The sequence below is a fragment of the Ixodes scapularis genome, unplaced genomic scaffold (assembly GCF_016920785.2).
Source record: "Ixodes scapularis isolate PalLabHiFi unplaced genomic scaffold, ASM1692078v2 PGA_scaffold9__187_contigs__length_104089568, whole genome shotgun sequence".
Classification (NCBI taxonomy): domain Eukaryota; kingdom Metazoa; phylum Arthropoda; class Arachnida; order Ixodida; family Ixodidae; genus Ixodes; species Ixodes scapularis.
In genome coordinates this window covers 23,630,172-23,649,200 of record NW_024609884.1, presented here as the reverse complement: position 1 = coordinate 23,649,200, position 19,029 = coordinate 23,630,172, and the positions used below count along the sequence as shown (strand labels likewise).

General features: G+C 44.4%; 1 protein-coding gene across 1 annotated transcript; it reads right to left on the bottom strand.

The window, feature by feature from the left end:
* Positions 1–955: 955 nt before the first annotated feature.
* LOC121048012 lies at positions 956–2,846 on the bottom strand. The gene is made up of 4 exons (XM_040503830.2): positions 2,842–2,846; positions 2,297–2,474; positions 2,105–2,176; positions 956–1,906 (listed from the first exon to the last, which is right to left on the bottom strand). Exons 1-4 carry the CDS (start codon positions 2,844–2,846, stop codon positions 956–958), a joined length of 1,206 nt encoding a protein of 401 aa, XP_040359764.2.
* Between the last annotated feature and the right edge of the window lie 16,183 nt (positions 2,847–19,029).

Here is a 19,029-nt window from a genome sequence, read left to right as displayed (position 1 = left end):
TGAGTTTTCTTTTTGCATGTATTATTTCCCTATTAATCCAGGGGTTTTGGTTCCTAATTTTTTTATTATACTTTGGAATAAACCGCTCAAGGCATTGCTTAGTCATGTTCGTAAAGAAGTTCCATAGCGTGTCAGTACTGGCATTGGATTGGAAAAGAAACGTGAAGTCATCCAATGACTCTTCAAGATAATCGAGCACGCTGACATCATCGGCAGCCCCGAAATTTAGAAACGTCTTTTGCGAGTATTTATGCGTGATATTCGGGGTCATTTGAAAAGACGCAAGTACCATTTTATGATCCGAAGGGCCCTCAACAGTTTCACAGCCGGAAAGAAACGATTTCAAGCGTGCCGATATAAAAACTAGGTCCAAAATTGATGATCTTGTTGAAGTCACTCTTGTGTGATCAGTTACAACCTGGGTTAGATTTTAGCAAAATGCAAGCTCTATTAATTGGTCACAGCTAGCTACTTCCGTCGACCCAGGAGAAAGTGATAACCAATCTACCCCGGGTAAGTTAAAATCCCCCAAAAGTAATATGTTGTCCTCGTGACGTAGATTCAAGTCCATATAAGTTTGAAGCTTTATCATCACATCAGCCGGCGAATTCGGAGGCCTATACATTCCACCAATAAAGACAGTACTATTATTAAGCTTAGTTTTAATCCACAATGCTTCAACGTCACGTACTTCATCAAGAGCAGAAAACTGAATATTATTTTGAATCATGATAGCAACTCCACCGCCTCTTCCTTCTCTATCCTTTCTTACTATTGTGTAGTTCGGGGGAGTTACTTCAGAATCGAGGACATCTTTATGCAACCACGTTTCTGTAATTACGACGATATCAGGTTCATGTTCCAGGATTATGCTTTCAATTACATCGACTTTATTCAAAATACTTCTGGCATTCATGTTCATGATCTTGAAGCACACAGGTTCTTTGAATTTTAGTCACTTATTTTCATCTCCCGGGGTGGTTTCTATGAGAGTCTCGAGGGGACCCTCATGGCACTTAAACCTCTCATTAGTAGCTTCGTTCCAGGCATAAAGGGCATTGTCCACTCTTAGCTTATCGAATACTAATTTCACTTTAGAACCCCTTCCTCTCTCTTCTGCCGTAGAATTCCACAGGTTTTTGCGGATCTCAACAACCCTTTTAGAGAAATCTTCACTGATGCTGATTGGGGTACCTTTGAGCTTGAAGCAGCTCTTCAAAATAGCCAGTTTATCTCGGAAGTCTGAAACCTTGAGCATAATCGGACGGTCTCTACCTGAAACCTTTTTTCCAAGCCTATGTATACGCTCAATAGAGTTTAGTTTATTATTTAGAATCTTATCAAAAACGTCATCATTCACCCTTTTTAGTAAAATTTCTTCGGTTTCTTTGCTGACTTCTTTAATACCTCTAACAATAAGATTGTTTCGTCTGGAACAATTTTCTAACTCATCAATTTGCCTGGCGAGTGTTTCAATTTTGGCGTCGCAACCGCCGACAGAGTGTTCGGGCTTTTCAAGTCTAGTCTCAGTTTCATCAACCCTTTGTAGCTTTTTTTCTATTGTCAGTAGTCTGTTCTGCATTTGGAGCATCGTTGCTTCGGACGATGCCTGTTTTGTTTGTATCTCTGAAATCTTAGACAGGATTTCTTTCTGAGTTTGAATCATTTCATTGAACATTTCTTGCGTAATCGGTCCGGGGTTTTCCTCAACATCTCCGGATAGCTTTAGTAAAAGCACTGCTGTTGAGAAACACTCACGTAAACAATCAAGGACTACATGTGGACACGGCAACACTAACAAGCAAAGGTGATCACTATGAAAACCAAACTTTCGAGCACCAACCTGCACAAAAAGTGGCACGCTTGGTGACATTGTCACGGCGGTGTTGCCGTGTCCACTGAGGCCTGAAGACGCTGGTATTGCTTTTATATGCACTGGTGGCGCTGATTCCTCAAAAAGCGATGACGTCACCATGGCCATTGGAGATGTGCTGAAGACGCTGGCCATGTGCAGCCCTTGCGATGCGTCGATGACAAGGCGATGAACGGAGTTTCCATCCGCAGATAAAGTCGGTGTTGCGTCCAAGGCTGCGGATAAGCATCCAACGATGATCTGCACAAAAAGTGGCACGCTTGGTGACATTGTCACGGCGGTGTTGCCGTGTCCACTGAGGCCTGAAGACGCTGGTATTGCTTTTATATGCACGGGTGGCGCTGATTCCTCAAGAAGCGATGACGTCACCATGCCCATCGGAGATGCGCTGAAGACGCTGGCCACGTGCAGCCCTTGCGATGCGTCGATGACAAGGCGATGAACGGAGTTTCCATCCGCAGATAAAGTCGGTGTTGCGTCCAAGGCTGCGGATAAGCATCCAACGATGATCTGCACAAAAAGTGGCACGCTTGGTGACATTGTCACGGCGGTGTTGCCGTGTCCACCGCCGTGACTTTTGTGTTCAATAAGATTAACTCTCCTATAAGAGAGTGCCACTCAAGTTCTCGTCTTTCTTGCAGTGGGTAAAGGCGACGAGCAGAGCTTGTCGAAACTATCTTCCAGTGAACATCGTATAGGTGCTTGAATAAATTATTACAATCGTGTATCAATTTACTGAAAATGATGCAAACGTTTAGTAAGAGTGTCTTACGAGAAAGGGGGAGGAAGTGGGTTCTCTAGATGCAAAGTCTGGGAAAACAGCCGACATTTTTTATATATATGCTCTCACGACTTACCTGAGCTGCAAGTTATCCTCTTGTTCTGACTGTGAACTAATTGCATGAGTTTATGCACGACAATTTAATTTCGGACCCTTTGTCGAGCTAGATCCCGCGCACCGAAGTTACCACATCCTTTAACAAACTTTTTTCGGTGTCTGGCTCTCCAGCAAGGCTGTAGGAAGTTGTTATAGAAATTATTCGAATTAATGAGTTGTAGCCCAGAGGCAGGTTACGTATCACGGAAGTTGTGCACCTTATGTAAAATTGCGCTTGACAAAGCGCAACAAGGTTTTGATATCAAAGCAGAAGCTAACCGTTCGACGCTTGACCATCGCAACCGAGCAATCCGGCAGAAATAGTGAGTGGGAAAATGTAGCAGAATAAATACGCGCTCTCCGCTAAGGTGACGTTATAATTACAGGATCGGAACGTGTGAAGCTGTAAAAAAAAAAAAAACTCCGTTTTTTTTTGACAAAGCACCGGACGACGAGATTGCAGTGCTTCTTGTACCCGAGCAGTGCGAAGTCTTTCGTGGCCCAATTTACGATGCCATGCATTTTTGAATATCAAAAGATAAATTCAAAGTCACTCACTACCGAAGTCACGCCTGTCTGTTTGTATTTTCTTCTTTCGTCTCAGCTTTTGGGGTCACGTTTGGACGTATTGATCAGGCAAACCTGCTCTCGATACGTTCATTCGCGATGCAGGATCTGATGATCAAGGTTCGTTCACTACTTGGTGTAAGGGTGTTAGGCTACTAAGATAGAAAGGGACATTCCTGATGAGCTCAATCACCGTAAGCTGAGGCGAGCGAGGTGGCGCCTGTCACGATAACAACACATAGTAACGTTTTGTTTTATTTTTTATGTGTCATTTTCGTTTTTGCCTGGCCAAGAGCACGAGCACCGGCACGCTGCAATCTGCGACATCGTATGTATCATGAGCTATCTTTGCCTATTGGCGGCGAAATGTTTTTGGTGGCCGCCGTCCTATGATTCCCTCTCCTGACGCCAGGACCTTGTGAAAAAGAAGTTCGATGGTGTTCGTAATTATCATGGTGGAAGCTTAAAATCATTGCGCTTTGAAACCAACACTGAGAACACCGTCGAAATTGCAGTTCCTACATTACTCTTATTTCGGCCGATGGGAATCCTTTCCTGACGTCATAGTCAGCATTCGGCCAATCGTAGCAGGCCGACCACAACGACGGTTTCGATCGCTTTAGTCGCCAATAGACGACAAGGCAGTGAGAATTCTTGAAGGTTCTATACGAGTGATGAAACGTTTATGTCATCTAGATGGAGACGTATCGACTGCCGAAAAGACGCAAAAGCAGGAGTTTACCCAAGCATCGAAGCCTCTTACCGACTTTTTTTGGTAAGCTCACTTTTAAGCTTCTTTTACTTTTTTTTTTTTACATCTCTTTCCCCTTCAATCGTGACAGTGGCAGCAAGGAGTCAATACCTTGTTCTCATTCGAGACGATTTACAGTTTCACATTCTCGGGAAGATTGTTTTTACCTCGACTCCGCTTAAGCAAAGGCAATAAACTTTTGAGTATCGCTCACAATGTTGCTACCAGTACAGTAGCCAGGGGCGGATTTAAAGGGGGGGGGGGGGGTCCGGATGTCCTGACCCCCTCTTGATTTGTGCTTGTGTAAATTTTAGGGCGTAAAACGAAGGAGAGGGGGAGGGGTTCCTAAACATATGGTACGCTGACCAACAGCTGACCCCCCCCCTCAGGAAATTCCTGCATCCGCCCCTGACAGTAGCTGACCAATATTTAAACTTGACTGGGCCAGTCGAACGCGAGGCGTTTTAGAAGGGAATAAAATTAGTGCATGCAATTACTTCTAATGATTTTTCAGGGCAAGTTTTTTTTTAATACGCAGGTGAAGAACGCCTACGAGACAGTTTAGTTTACGTTTTGTATGCAAATTATTTATTGTAATTAATTTGTTTAGAAGGTTCTTTATCGCTTTTGTTTCTAAATTACTAAATGCATTGACAAGTGATTCATTTAGATTATGACCATATTTAATTCACGTGTTGGTTCCACCTACGTCCATATATACTATTCAGGATAGTGAATAACCTATTCGCGATTTCTTCTTTCCTTGTCCATCATATAGCTTCGCTTTAGATCCGTTTCTCTAACGATGTTACACTACAAGAAAAAGAAGAAAAAAAAACTACATCAAGATTCATGTATTAATGTTTTAATGCAGGTAACTCGCATCGTTCTTCAACAGCACGGCAAAGTTATCGACCATATCAGGCCCACCGGCCCACCAGACTGGTTTAGGGTGACCACCCGTCCCGCGACTCGCGGGACTGTCCCGCATTGAGGGCGCGTGTCCCGCGTCCCGCAAGAAATACCAAAATCTTTAAAATGTCCCGCATTTCACATTGTTGTAGCATACTTCGCAAATTATGGCGCTTCCGAAGAGCAGGTCACGGGGTAGCACTGAGGTCGCTGATAAACGTGTGAATCTTGGTGGTATGCCATTTTCTATGCAAGCAGTGCTGGAAAAGACCGTCGTTCTTGCAGGAGTGGGACGCGCATGTGCAGTTGTGCCTCTACCCTTCATGGCAAAATATTGCGAGCGAAAATTGCTCGCCAAAAGTTGAAAAATAAACTGTTGTAATTATTTGCAAATCATACTGTGTCATGCGAAAGGGTTGTTATAGAAAGATTTTTTTAGTAAAGACGGCCACACAAGGCAAAAAATCCTGCAACTCACAAGGGTCGTAAAAACAACAACATAAGGTTCTAATTTTGCGCAAAAGCATGTTAGTATAACAGTAAATATATATATATATATATATATATATATATATATATATATATATATATATATATCGTCAGGAAACAGTAAATCGGAAAAGATTTACTGTTTCTTTTTTCCCTTTCATGCATTGGGGTCTGCAGTAGTCGATTTATATATTTTCAACTTAGGCACTCATAATAAAATATTCATCATAACAATTACAGAAATATATATCACTGTGAGTGAGAATTATTCCACCTTAATTGCCGCCACACAATTTTGAGGTGTATAATATGCTTTCAAATGCACAGGATATCGGGGTGTGCGGGATGGCGAATTTTTTTAATACTTTTTTCTTGTGTCATGAAAATACCGTACTCCTCTTGCCCCTTACCCCCCCCCCCCCCCCCCCCCCCCCCCGTTCCGGATCAGGATGTCCCGCATTTCACCTGCAGGAAGGTGGTCACCCTAGACTGGTTTGTTCCCTAAAGGTGTACAGACGGCGGACAAATTAAAAGAACCAGGTCTGCGGACTAGAGAAATGTGCGTATCACGTGCCCTTGACATCATTACAAAAAAATCGGCAGATCCGCGGATGGTCCGCGGACCTAGCTCGAAATCCCATGGTTACTGTGGATCGAAGTGAGGACTGCAAGTCCGAGCTCGAAGCTTCGGTTGCTGCTTTCGCTGCACATACTACGGAACAAAATCAGCACCTCTAAAAGTTGTCACCTTGTGCTCATAGCGTTTGCTGTACTTTTAGAGTAAAGAAATGATAATAATAACGTTTGACACGAAGTTAAGCAAGAGAGACATAACAAAAGTCTTATCGGCACCGACATCATAATGGCTGCGCTCGCCGAACGTGGGCTTCCGCGACGTGCCATGATCGTTTTAGCGGCAGCTCTGGCCCTTAATCGTACCTCTTCCGACAATATTTGCTGCTACGATACTTTCTGGATACCTCCCCCAATCTTCCGCAACAGTAAGTGCTTCGCTGGCACTGGTCATCGGCGGCAATGCGGAGGACGCTGCTATCTTTAGCTCTGTTGGGGCGAACTCTCCCCAGTTAACTGAGGTAGGCCAGCTCAGTTCAATTCAGCAATCATTAGCGGCTTAATGACAGCTAAGAGCGCTCGTGTAACTAGGGTAGCTATATAAACAAACGCTAAAAATAATCCGTAAAAAAACATCCGAGGTCAGCTAAGCACTTTATATGAGTTGTTAATGCGAAAGCATGAATGTCCAATTGAACGCCGCTGAGTGCTGGTGTGGACGTTTACGTTTCGCTACTGCCGAAGTTGCGGCCGCCGACGATATAGATGCCTCAGGCGCCGTAATGTTCCTCGGCGCCAAGAGAAGCAGAAGAGCCGCAGCGCCGGCAGGGAGTGCGGCGTTGCGCCTAGTAACACCGCACTCCATGTCAGCGCTAGCTCTAGCTCAGCTTCAAGCCGTCACAAGTTATATTTCTAGTTCTCTGAGCACGCCTCTTTTATGTTTTAATCTCCTCGACCCGTAGACTCTAAGCCTCTTAATTGCAACGAGCATCTGTCGAGCAAGGCTGCTATCACGCAATAAGAAGAAGAAGATCCTCCTCGATGAGGTAAGACAATTCTTTGGCCTCATTGAACCTTCACAAGGACACGCCCAAAGAATCTCCATGATTCCGAAGTCAGAGGCGCGCCGACAAGTCCGCCTTTTCATAGATTTTACGAGAGAAGTGTTCCAGCCACAGCGTTTTCTGCAATCAAATGACATTCACAAGATACACAGCAGAGAGCATTTGTTTACAATGTTTTCTCCCAACATGAAAACACCACCTGGCAAGAAAAGAAAAGGCAAGGCCAAAGAGCTCCCCACTCATGGTCATCGGGATTGTCAGCTTGTCAGCACAAAGCAAGCATGTACTTGAACAAGGGCCAAAGTTTGCACTACCACCAAAACTGCAAGCGGTCGACAAGGTTGCGCTGGTTAGGGACATTGCATTTAAGGCTCAGAATACAAAAAAACTTCAGAAATCATCAATCAAGGAATATATTTCCCTGCAAGCTAATGGAGCAAAGCACACGCAAAGATGAGTTTTACTTCAGCGGTGCAAGAATTGCGTAACAATGACCTATAGCTCCGCATCTTAGACAAAGAGTCGTGACCCTTTATTCTGGGAAGTACGGAAACAAAGCAAACCAAGCCATGAATAAGAATTTTATTCCAGTTGATTTAAAAAGAACCTAATCCACTAAAAAGCCATCCTGGAAATAGTGAACAAGAATCTTGTTACCAATCTCGCCCGATAAATAAGATAATCAAAGGAAAGTTAAGTATCGGCCTTTTTCTCAGCAAAACCGCACAAAGAAGGTGTTTTGTTTCGCGCCATAGTTTCGGAAAGGAACGCCCGGCAAGCCCATGTGTCGATCTTTTTAGCTCAACATCTGTCCAATATTCAGGTACACCAATTCAAGATTTGTAACTCGGAAAGTGTAATCACTTTTCTTCAAGAGAAAGGATGTGACATCGCCACAGTGTTTCCATCGACGTACCGGTCATGTATTATTCTATCCCATATACAAACCTCCTAAAGATTCTCCGAAACACCAGTGAAGACCAAGGTACCCTAATCTTTCAAAATAAGGCCGGCATCAACATAGACAGCTTCTTAGAAGGGATCTACACCAGGACACGTGTGCTGGAGATGTCAGGCAAGGTTCTGTGAAGGGCTTCTTCTTTTTGGGTCCGAACATTCAAAGAATGTCAAACGAGGAATGGCCACCACAGCGCTCACTTCGACCCTCAAAAAGTCATGTCAACATCAAGTGGGGCGAAGTTGCGCAACACAAATCTCCAGGCTCTACGATGCTGGCTACCCCAGGACACTCCTGATATCGATATGTGAAAACATCTGCAAGACAATCAAGCGCCAATCTGAGGGCATTGACGAAGCAACAACGAAGCCTCGAACACCTTTTGTGGTAGCGCCCTACATATCCACGGGCTCACTCTCGATTAAAAAAAAAAATTGCTGGCCGGCAGTGCGTTCAGCTGATATGCTCTGCGCCAAACAAGGCCTTTTTCATGTGCCGGAAGGAGAACAAGAAGATCAACAAGGCAAAAACATACAGCAAAGTATCTCAGAAGACCAAGTACGCAAAATGTGAGAAGGAGGTTGTATACCAAATCCCACTGTCATGTGGTCAATGTTACATTGGACAGACTGGAAGGTGCAACAATGACAGGACAAGGGAACATGCAGCTTCAGTGAAGACCATCACAGCAGCAGGTCACCTACCCACCGATTATCATATGTGTCAGTGTGTGCCAGAGTTTTCTGGCCTAAACTTCCTGGCAAGAAACCGCAACAAATTAACTCGAGAAATCCTGGAGGCCCTTGCTATTGACGCAAAGGGGGGCAATTGTGTGAGTGCGCTTTCCATCGCGTTACTCAACAAGGAAGCTGTATATCTTAGAGGGGCCGCACCCATAGTGGGCAAATGAAAAACGAGGCGGATGCTTGGTTATAAGAGTAAAAAAAGAAGAAGGAGTTCCTCAATAAAATTAAATGTAATGTAGATATAGATAAAGAAAAAAAGGAAGTGAAACATAATATGAATGAAGAAAAGGATGACCTTATTAAACAGTTGCTAGTCTAGCGGTGTCCATACCTTTTCTATCTCTCTCTCTATCTCACTAATTTTTCTTTTATGTTCAGCTAACACTATATATAGCAATGAACCAAACTAGCTCGGCCTCAAGCCGTCACAAACTAGCAAATAGTCAGGCATATTTTTTAAGTCATTCGGCTGTGATCTGTGCGTTGTGTACACGGTTTCAAGCCCTAGTTAGATGTATGTTACAAAAGCTAAACTCCCCCTCCGAGTTATGCCGTTTATTGAATGGTACACTAGGTTTATGTTTAACGAATATTCGCCTCGTGTGCCACAGTGCATAGTGAAAACATGGCATTTTGTTTGACCATAACGACGATGGTAACAGAATTGGCTACGCGCCCATCACTATTATGGCGGTTGGTGCTCCTAAAGTAGCGGAAGGGACGACATACGCAAAGCATAAATAACAGTTCATCAATTGTAGTTATAGACGCTTTCAGGCGCGTCAGTTACCCGAGTCGCCACCAGTCGCCGCGCTCCAGTCGGCCGCCATCGCCGGCCGACGGGAGCCGGCTGACGGGAGCAAAAGAGGGAAGCACCTGCCCTCCGGTTCCCTCTTTTGCGGGTGTTTGTATGAGGTGAGCGACCGCAGTAGGGACGCGTAAGCGGCATCCAGCGGGCAAGACGTCCATGTTCATTCTTAAGATCATGTAGTCACAAACGACTGGTATAAAAGAAAATGTAAGTGTGTATTTACTGTCAGGATAAATAAAGGATGTTCTGTTAAGAACAGATATCTCAAATGCTTGTGCCCGTGATATTACAATTTTCAAAGTTCGGCAATTTAGGAGCTACGATATCGGCTCTCTTCCTGCAAAGAACACAATCCTAAACGGCAATCGGTGCGGCTGCGAACCCCCAGTCGCTAAGAACGCACATTTTCACCCTGAATAACCCGAGCAGAGCATTGTTAAGACGGGACTGGCAGCATCGTTTCTCGGGCCGCGCTCGTAAATTAGCTAACACTCGTTCGTGCAAGGCTTTCTACCCAACGCATAGGTTGTCTGCTGTGACTTATTCCAATGCACCTAACGTCGAACACGATATTTTTCTAATGAGCGTCAAGGCGCGGCGCCAAAGAACGCATGCGAGCGACTGCAGGGAGACAAGCGAAGTTTTCTAGGAATGTGCTACAATCGAGCGGTGCGACGAGGAACAGCAAGCAATCCGCCCCAGCGACGGCCCAGCCCGCCGCTGATCGCCAAGATTTTCGCTTGCCAAATTGCCTACGTGATTAAAGTGCCCACATGCAGCGAGAAACAAGTCCGCGACGAGTAAACACGCACATGCAGCGATGGTTAAGGCTGCGATAGCCTTGCTGTGTCAACTGGACATTTGCAGAAGTCGCACTGGGTTTCAACTACCTTTATTTCCTGCAAAAACGTAACAAATGTGATGAACTTATATGGTCTCTGAAGTCCATAATCTCGTGTCGCCGAGCCATTCACAATCCGATTCTATTGTATATTACACCCTGGCGGTGGCTGTCGAAGTGCAGTACGCAGTGCGGCACCCAGTGTAGCAGCGGGAAAGCATATAGAGTCCGGCAATGGCGGACGGGTCACGTGGTGGCAAGATGGCAGCGCCCATGCAGAGTTACCTGAAAGCCTCTATAAGTTAACTAGGTTTACAAACCTTTGTTTTCTACTTATATCAATGATTTGTGTTCTCTAAAATAGATATCTCATAAAATTAACTTAAAAAAGAAGCAATGCTCCAATAAATTAGCGCAATATCCCTTTATGAGATGGCTAATTTCAGATGACTATTTTTTATTCGAAATATTTAACCGCTCACATCACAACATATGAATTTATCAAAAAGCGCAAAAACCCACAAACACACAAAAAGTAATATTTTTTTTTCCGCGGTAAAACAAGACTCTTGGACAAAGATAAAGGACACCACAAAAGCGACCAACTCTCCATAATAGTTAGTTGCTTCCCACAGAGAACGCTGAAAATCCTAATTGATTAAATGTCACTTCAATTACGCGTTGGGCCTTTTGGAAATGTCGTGCATTGAATCCCCCCCCCCCCCCTCCCTCCCCCCGTCTTTTAAAATTTCCCATACGATATAGGTCACTGAAACATGAACAACTAGATGCCGTTGGTTCGTTTAGCCAAGCTGTCCAACATTTCAATCGAAAGTATATTTTTAAATAGATACGTTCAATAGAATATGAGGTAATGAAATGCTAATTAGTCTCAAACTTTTCTTATACAAGTGAGTTTGATTAAGGCAAATGTCTCTCATATTAGATAGTTCTTTCATTTGAGGCAGTTTAATTGAGAAGCTTACTTTCCAATAGCAGACAGTACAACTCTTTGAGGTGAGATAATACCGCACAACGGAAAACATCGAAGCGGACTCCCTTTGTGAGAACTCCTTAGCTGACGGAGAACGAATCCTGGGAGCAAGGCGCCCGAACACTGCCTCCTACATTGCCACCCCCAAAGTGCTTCCCTCTAAAATCGACTTTCTGAAGCTACGCAGTAGAGCATTTAAAATACCGGATGTTCTGACTGTCTACTCATTTTTCAGAAAAAAAAAATACAAATGGTAATTCCGGTAAATAAAGACGAGAGAATTGGCACGTGCAGTCCACCCGTTTGCGTCATGTTTATGTACAGCCTTTTGTCTCCTTTTTAAACCTTTTTAGAACGAAATCTTTTTCCCCCTTCTCTCTGCAAGACGACATAAGCTGTCCCCACATACGGGAAGCTAAAATTTGGCCCTGTGCCTTGTGTCTCCTTTTATTTTGTTTTATCACAAAAATAGACAATAACAGCTGTTACATGTGTAGCCGTAACCATCAGTTTCTGTTACGTTGGCCTTTTCGAGAAGAATCTGGTTTTGCCTTTGCGAGTATGGCGGAAGCGTGCGAGATAAATAGGGGTTCCGGATAGCCCGGGAACCGGCCCCTCAAACGCGTTGGGTTGTCGGAAAAAAAAAAAAAGGGAATAAAAAAATGCGCTATTTCGGGAACAATCATGATGCGCGAAGGCACTTCGGCGAACAAAGACCCGCACCTCGAACGCAAAGACAAACAACATGTCACTCCGGCAGATTTCTTACTCCGGCGTCTGTGGAGCCGTCTGTGGAGTGCAGGGAGTGAAAGGCAGCGCTTATGCAGATTAAGACCTCAGGGAACACTCAGGGCGAACTCGGAGGGTTACCAGGGGCTTTTGGGATTGTCTCTTTCGGGTTTATATTATGAGATCCTAATGCCGACTCTGTTTGATGTTTATTTCTCGAAATAGCAGACCCTTTTATCTCTCGCCTCCCAGTACAACCAAATCCATAGACTCATTGTTCGACGCAAAAATAAATTGAAACGTCCAGAAGGAGGCTGTTCAAACTACAAGGTATAATTATGACTGCCGCGTTGATGTAACTTGCTCGCTTACAATTAAGTATACTTCACACCCAATAATCATAAATATATTTTAGTAGTACTCAAGAACGGAGGCGAAGAAGTGTAGAAAAAAAATTGAACTCTTAAAATATATTTGAACGAAAAACAAAACACGAAATGAATGGTAATATTGCTGAAATTATATTAAAGTGTGCCCTGATGGGGTTTCTGGGATCGCCAAACTATGGGAGTAACTCACACTGCGGGCTTTAACTATCCTAGAAAGCAATAAATCATAAGGACGCGCGGCCGAATTTCCGATTAAAAGAGCAATCAAAAATCAAAATTATTGCCGGCGATGGGAGGAGCATTGTGACGGCAACCAGGTCGGCATGTGACCAATGAAAACGCGAAATTTCGTTGAGATTGCAAACACTGTTATTACAACATGTGTATGCTTTTGTAGGTGATAGAAGCAAGTAAGAGTAGGCGAAAAAAGTTAATTTTTCGCGGTGAGGGAACATGATACTACAATAATCGTCTCAAAAACAATAAGAACTAGTACTTTTTGTGCTTGTGTTTTTTTGTTTTTTTTTCTTCTGCGGGAGTGAAGTCTTCGGTCGTCAGCTGTCGAGCGCGCGCTCGCTGGGTTTATTTATTTATTTATTGTACCCTCAGGGCCCGAGGGCAACGTTACTGGAGCAAGCTCAGTTTTGCAGCTCCCTATTCGCAACTTTCACGACCTATAGGGGGAGAACTGGTGCCTATCAAAATGGCTGTCATCTGATTGATCGTCGTAGAGCAGCAGTGCGAGGTTGAGTCTGCGACACGTGAGTAATTCTAGTTTTGCTATATACGAGCAGTATTAGAGCCTTAGTTAATATTTTCACATTAGGAAGGTGTTGGCAAGCAGCTTTATTATGAAGCTTATCATCTAGGAGCTAGGGAGCGCGTTTCTCACTCCGCGGTACCACCATCGCTGAAAGTTGCGAATTCTCGCCTGCAAAGGCGAGTGGCCCAGGTGGCAATCACGAGAACTAGCGGCACTGCAGTCGGATCTTGCTTCCCTGTCTCGCGCGTCGTCGACTACCACCAACGTTGACAACCCCTGCGTTGAGAGCTTCCTATTCTTTTTCTTTTCTTCCTTTTTTTTTACTTCCATGTGTATAATAGCAAACGAAAGATGATGAAGATGAAGTGTAATACACCACAGAGATCGAGTCAGCGTACTGTGAGTGTTCTTTCTTTGAGTGTTCGAAATTTATTTCGTGTGCGTCTCTTTCCTTGCGCTGTGAAGTGTTAGTATGAATTGCCAACTCACCCAAGCTCAAGTATTGCTATTCAAACTTGGCAGGCCAGACGATCCGGAAGTAAGACTCGACTGCAGCGCTGCTAGTTCACGTGACCGGCACTGAGCCCACGTCGCAGGCGGAGCTGTGAAACTGAGCTTGCTACAGTAACGTTGGTCCGAGCTGTATAGGCAACGAGCCGCGCGCTTTCAAGATATCACTCCGCGGTTCCATCGGTCGAAGGAACGAGGATCCTTCGCTTGCTATTGACTGACAATGGTCCTGATTTCTGAACCCTCCGATCGCCGGAGATAAAATCTGTCGGTTGCGATCTTTGATTGCTTTTTTAAAGCGGAGCTGTTAAAGGCTAGGTTCCCTAGGATCGTGTCCGGTATGTCGACACAAACCTACCTGGACAGCTACCGCCATCTATAAGCGACGGCGGCAAGAACAGAACAAGTCTGGTTTCCGCCGTCGCTCGTAGATGGCGGCAACCTTTCCAGCTATCATAGAAGAATTGATAGTTCGGCGCGTTGGTGGGAATTTATCGTAGGAAACAACGTGAAAAAGAGACGACGACGAAGAAGAAGCACACGTAACGAGCGCAGCGCTCGTCACGTTTATTTCTTCGTCCTCGTCTGTTTTGCACGCTGTTTCCTACGCTCCTACGCTCTTATCCGTTTCGGTTTGGACTCACGATGGGTCGGCCGCGCGCCCTTTCGGGGAAAGGAGGCTGCGGTAAAAGCGGCGATATACGGAGCAGCGCGAATGGGTCCGCTACCGCCGCAAAGCCGCTGTCGCCTCGACTTCCATTGCGTCCAGCGCTTCAGATTCCCTGGCCAAAGAGCACATCGCTCGCCTGGAAAGTCGCCGCCGAGAACAGAACCAGCGATGTAAAGGGCGCCGGCGGGTCAACGTCACGGACGACGATCGTGCCACGGAGGCCAAGCGCAAGCGCGAGGAACAGCGACGACTGCACTCCACGCCGGCTGAACAGTTCCCGGGTGTGACGCCGAGGTTCCGGAGGGAGTTCGTGGAGAACCCGTTTGGTGTCACGCGCGCCGTGTGCGACCGACTCTGGTTCGCCAGAGACGTATCCACGATCGGTGGCGTGTCAGACGAGAAGAAGCGCGTGTGCGTTGTGGCAGTGTATCGAGTACAGCTCCGCTGGCCTTCCTTCTTCACGAGATTGGAAAGGCTGAAAGTTTTTTTTAATAGGAAAATCGGCCGCGTATCGTAATGGTTTAGAGATTTCTAGGGTGCTTTGAGCCAGTAGAGTGAGTTATCGCCATATTTAGGCGATCTCAGACTCCTCCTAAGGGCACCTTTAAGTGTGAGTCAAAGTCTGCGGCCACTTTTCTTTTTGCAAAAACGTCCACCTTGTAGAAGGAAAATAAACATTAGCAATGCAATTTCGTTTCATAAGGACTGTTTGTACTTCGTCACCAAGATGACGCGGTACGATTGATTGAAATTGTTGTTGACACTGAAGGAAACACGAGAAGAAATAAATCCCGTTCTTTTCTGACAGCTTTGAATTGCGCTTAATTATTTAGTAATGTGGCGTTCACGTTTCTATTATCGAGTGACAAGTATACGTCGGCGCCGGAGGCATGTGCCTTACGTTGCCTTTGCTACACAGCATGCTTGTACTGCAAGGAAACCATCCTCTGGCGGTACCACATAGGCGCTTTGTGAAAGTTCCCTAACTCTGAGACAAGGAGGCATAAAATAACAGACAAGAATGTCGCCAGCATAATTTCGCTCCTTGCCAGTTCCCCCTAACTCTCTTTTCTCTCTTCAGAAAAAAAAAAAAAAAAAAAAAAAAAAAACTAAAGTCGTGATTACGAGCTGTTTAAAAAAAAAAAGAATATAATTTTGTGGCATGAGCTTCCCGAGGCTACTTTCCATTTCTACGAGCTCTAGGGGCACTCGACGCTTTCAGAGTGCCGCCGATTAGTCGCGTAAACAAGTGATGACTGCTCCAACTTAGCGCTCAAGGGGCCTCAACCAAAAGTTTTTGTACATTCAGGAAAAGAAAGGCCAGGCAGTTGCGTTCCCGTTTTTCTTAAATGCCCCGACGAACTCCTGAGTTGCAATATAACTTTAGTGGTTATTATGGAAGTGTGTACGTTCGTGTCAGTTGTAGGAACTGGCGCTTAAGTTGAGGTAATATCCAATAATCTGGAGAATGTTTGGCGAAAAAAAAAAAGACGTTTTAAGGGCACTTTTTATTGGAACGAAACCCTCGTCAAGGATGTTCGCCCACGCGACCGACAGTATTTCGGTCCAGGTAGCCTTTCTTATGATTTCATTTACGCTGTGATATTTTTAAACCAAACGTTCGTTTGGTTAAACTCACGGCAGCCGCACTTACTCTAGTTTTGTTGCGAATTTTTTCTACAATGTACAACCATGGTAAACAACTTCGGGCACCCGTGGGATCGTATTTCTCGAGAAGTTTTTTTCGAAATTCTCGGCACTGAGGAACAGAAAAGAATCCCTTCCCAAACCTGCCGCTTTCAAGACATCTCAGGCTCCTGAAGCACACATTTGATAAATTATTTGTTACACTTTTGGAAGGATTTAAATCATATCGGAAACGACAACTACGGGAGTCATACCTTAGATGCTATTTAATACAATAAAAGAAGGAATAAATGAAAGCCCAGGAACACTTGCATCGAATGAGGCGCTATCGAAATAATGACACCTTAAAGAAAAAAAACCAAAAAAACCTTGGTATTAAGTTTAAAGCTGGAATTGAGCCAGGTGGTCTTTTTTTTTCTCTTTTGTTTTATATTGTGAGTTTTTAGATAGTTACTCTTAATTACTGCTTTTGCGTGTTCGCTTTTTCTTTTTGTTGTTTTCGCAAGATCAAGTCTGACCTATCGTAACAGTTACTTGGTACACTCTGTGTCCGGGTTCGTCCCACTTATATAGAGCTCGTCCTTTCTTTTGTGTAAGCTGCCGGGTGGTGGACCTCTATCTGTTCTCTGTAAACAGTTCCTTTGTGGGCAGTGTGGTATTAGGACCGCCACCCATTCAGCCCCCACCACCCCCTTTTTTGTGACTATTTTTTTCTATTTACTTTCTTACGACCCAACAAAATTAAAGCCGATACCCCCTGAAAAATGCACTCTTCCGTTTTAAGAACTGCAGAAACTGAACCCCATTTTTTTCATGTAAAGGCTGTTTCACATGCTGCGGTTCTCGTCCAAAATTGGTGCGATTTCCAGTAAATGTGCGATTAAAATCGCAGTCGCACTGTCGCAGCGGCTCTGCGACTGGTTTCCACCAAGTTGGTATTTTGTCGCAGAGTCAGTGCGAAAACTTCATCGTCAACCAGCCGTTCATTAGCCAGCTTTGATCCGGGATAGTTGCGTATTTGAAAATACATTTAGATACTTTAAAACGTTTGGTTTCATGGTTAATTATAAAAAAAATTCTAGTCACATATTGTGTTCGTAAAACATTCGTGTTCATTTAGACGTTTCTGGTAGGCAAAGTCAAACGCGTCGCGTCTTTGTTCGAACAGCAGGCCGCGCCGACAGAAATCGCGCGGTTGTTGGAGCATGTGAAACCAAACATTGCGATCGCACTCGCAGCGTCGGCTGCCGCAGCGATTTCTTTTTCGCAACAGTCGCTGCATGTGAAACAGGCTTAACTCTCTTCCTGACGAAGACCTGCCTCGTTACTTACATATACAGAGTAAAAGGTGTTTTTTTTTGCTTTTTTTTTTTTTTGTTAAGGCGAAAGTCTTGTATGTCTTATCATTCAGTCGTCCTTCAAAGTCCTTGAGCGAAAACACGTTGACGACACGAAAACAACAAAAACACGCCAAAAGTGCGTCAAAAGTGCATCGTCAAAGAACCCGCTGTCTTCGTAGGTTCGCTATCACCGGGACTACAACCGACGCCACGATCCGAGTGAGTCAATGACACGGCGCCAAAAAAGCGTGGTCAAAGAGCGCGCTCGCGCTGTCTTCGGAGGATCGCTATCACGTTTACATCGGCGTTTGGGTTTTCGCCTTCAAGTTGTCTTAGGGATAACACAAGAGACCCCGACCCTGTGTTTTTTTTTCTTTTTCTTTATAGATTTGTTTAAAAAACAAACAAAAAAACAACAACATAAATGCTACACTGTGCGAGTGAGTTATAGAGTCAGGGGGGCATTATGTGGGTGGCTAATCTTTACGATAAGTCTGCTAACTAATTAAAGTTCGTTAATTGACTTTTTAATTAGTGACAATAGACATATGGTTCCCATTAGAAACTTACTGAGCGTCATCGTAAACCACTAAATCACGAGCTTCAAGTCGTCCTAAAATGATTTGATTCAGTGGTTTTCGATGACGCTCAGTAAGTTTCTAATTAGAACCATGCGTCTATTTTCACTAATTCAAAGGTTAATAAACAAATTTTAGTTCATCACTCTCCATATAGTGACGGTTGTTTGCCCCTCGAACGTCCGCCGAGCTCGAAAAACATATAGTGAAGGCGGTAGTAACGTAGCAGTAAATACGCCCTTTTTTTTTAATCTGTTTCGAATAAACAATATTACCCTGTATATAAGTAGCGAGGAAAAAGTTTACAGATGCTTCCGGAGAAATATATGGGTACGAAGGAGGGCGCACAAACACAGTGATTGAAGGATCGAAAAATAAACAAATAAAGTTTATTCGATAATGTGAGTGAGTAGGAAGAATGGAAAGCACAATGTAGGAGAACAGGTAGAACACTGAAGGTATCTTCAAAAGATTATTATACCTATACACTAAATTTGAACAAAAAAAAAAAAATTAAACGCAATTAAACGCACGCCAAGGAATATGAGGAAGTGCGAAACATCGTTACACGCAAGAAATTAGTGCAAAGGATTAGTGAATGTATGAAAAAGGAAAGGGGGGGGGGGGGGGGGAGGCTTAGCGTGCATTTTTTATTGGAACGAAACTCTCGTCAAGGATGTTCGCCCATGCGACCGACAGTATTTCAGTCTCCCCCCCCCCCCCCCCCCCCCCTAAGTAGCCTTTCTTATTATTTCTCTTTCGCTGCGATATTTTGAAACCATACGTTCGTTCACCCACGGTCGTCGCACTGACTCTATTTTTATCGCACAATTTTTGTACCTCGTACCTACCTTTGGTAAACAATTTCAATTTAGCTCCAGTTCAGGACACCAAAAAGTCACCCGCGCGATCGTATTCTCGAGTCTGCCAAAACCAGGGGCCGGGAT

Excerpts from the sequence above, each read along its gene's own strand:
- LOC121048012 (XM_040503830.2), bottom strand. Across the intron at positions 2,177-2,296 it reads TTCATCGCCTTGTCATCGAC|GGCCTCAGTGGACACGGCAA; the intron begins GCATCGCAAGGG and ends CCAGCGTCTTCA. Across the intron at positions 1,907-2,104 it reads TTTTTGTGCAGATCATCGTT|GGCCTCAGTGGACACGGCAA; the intron begins GGATGCTTATCC and ends CCAGCGTCTTCA.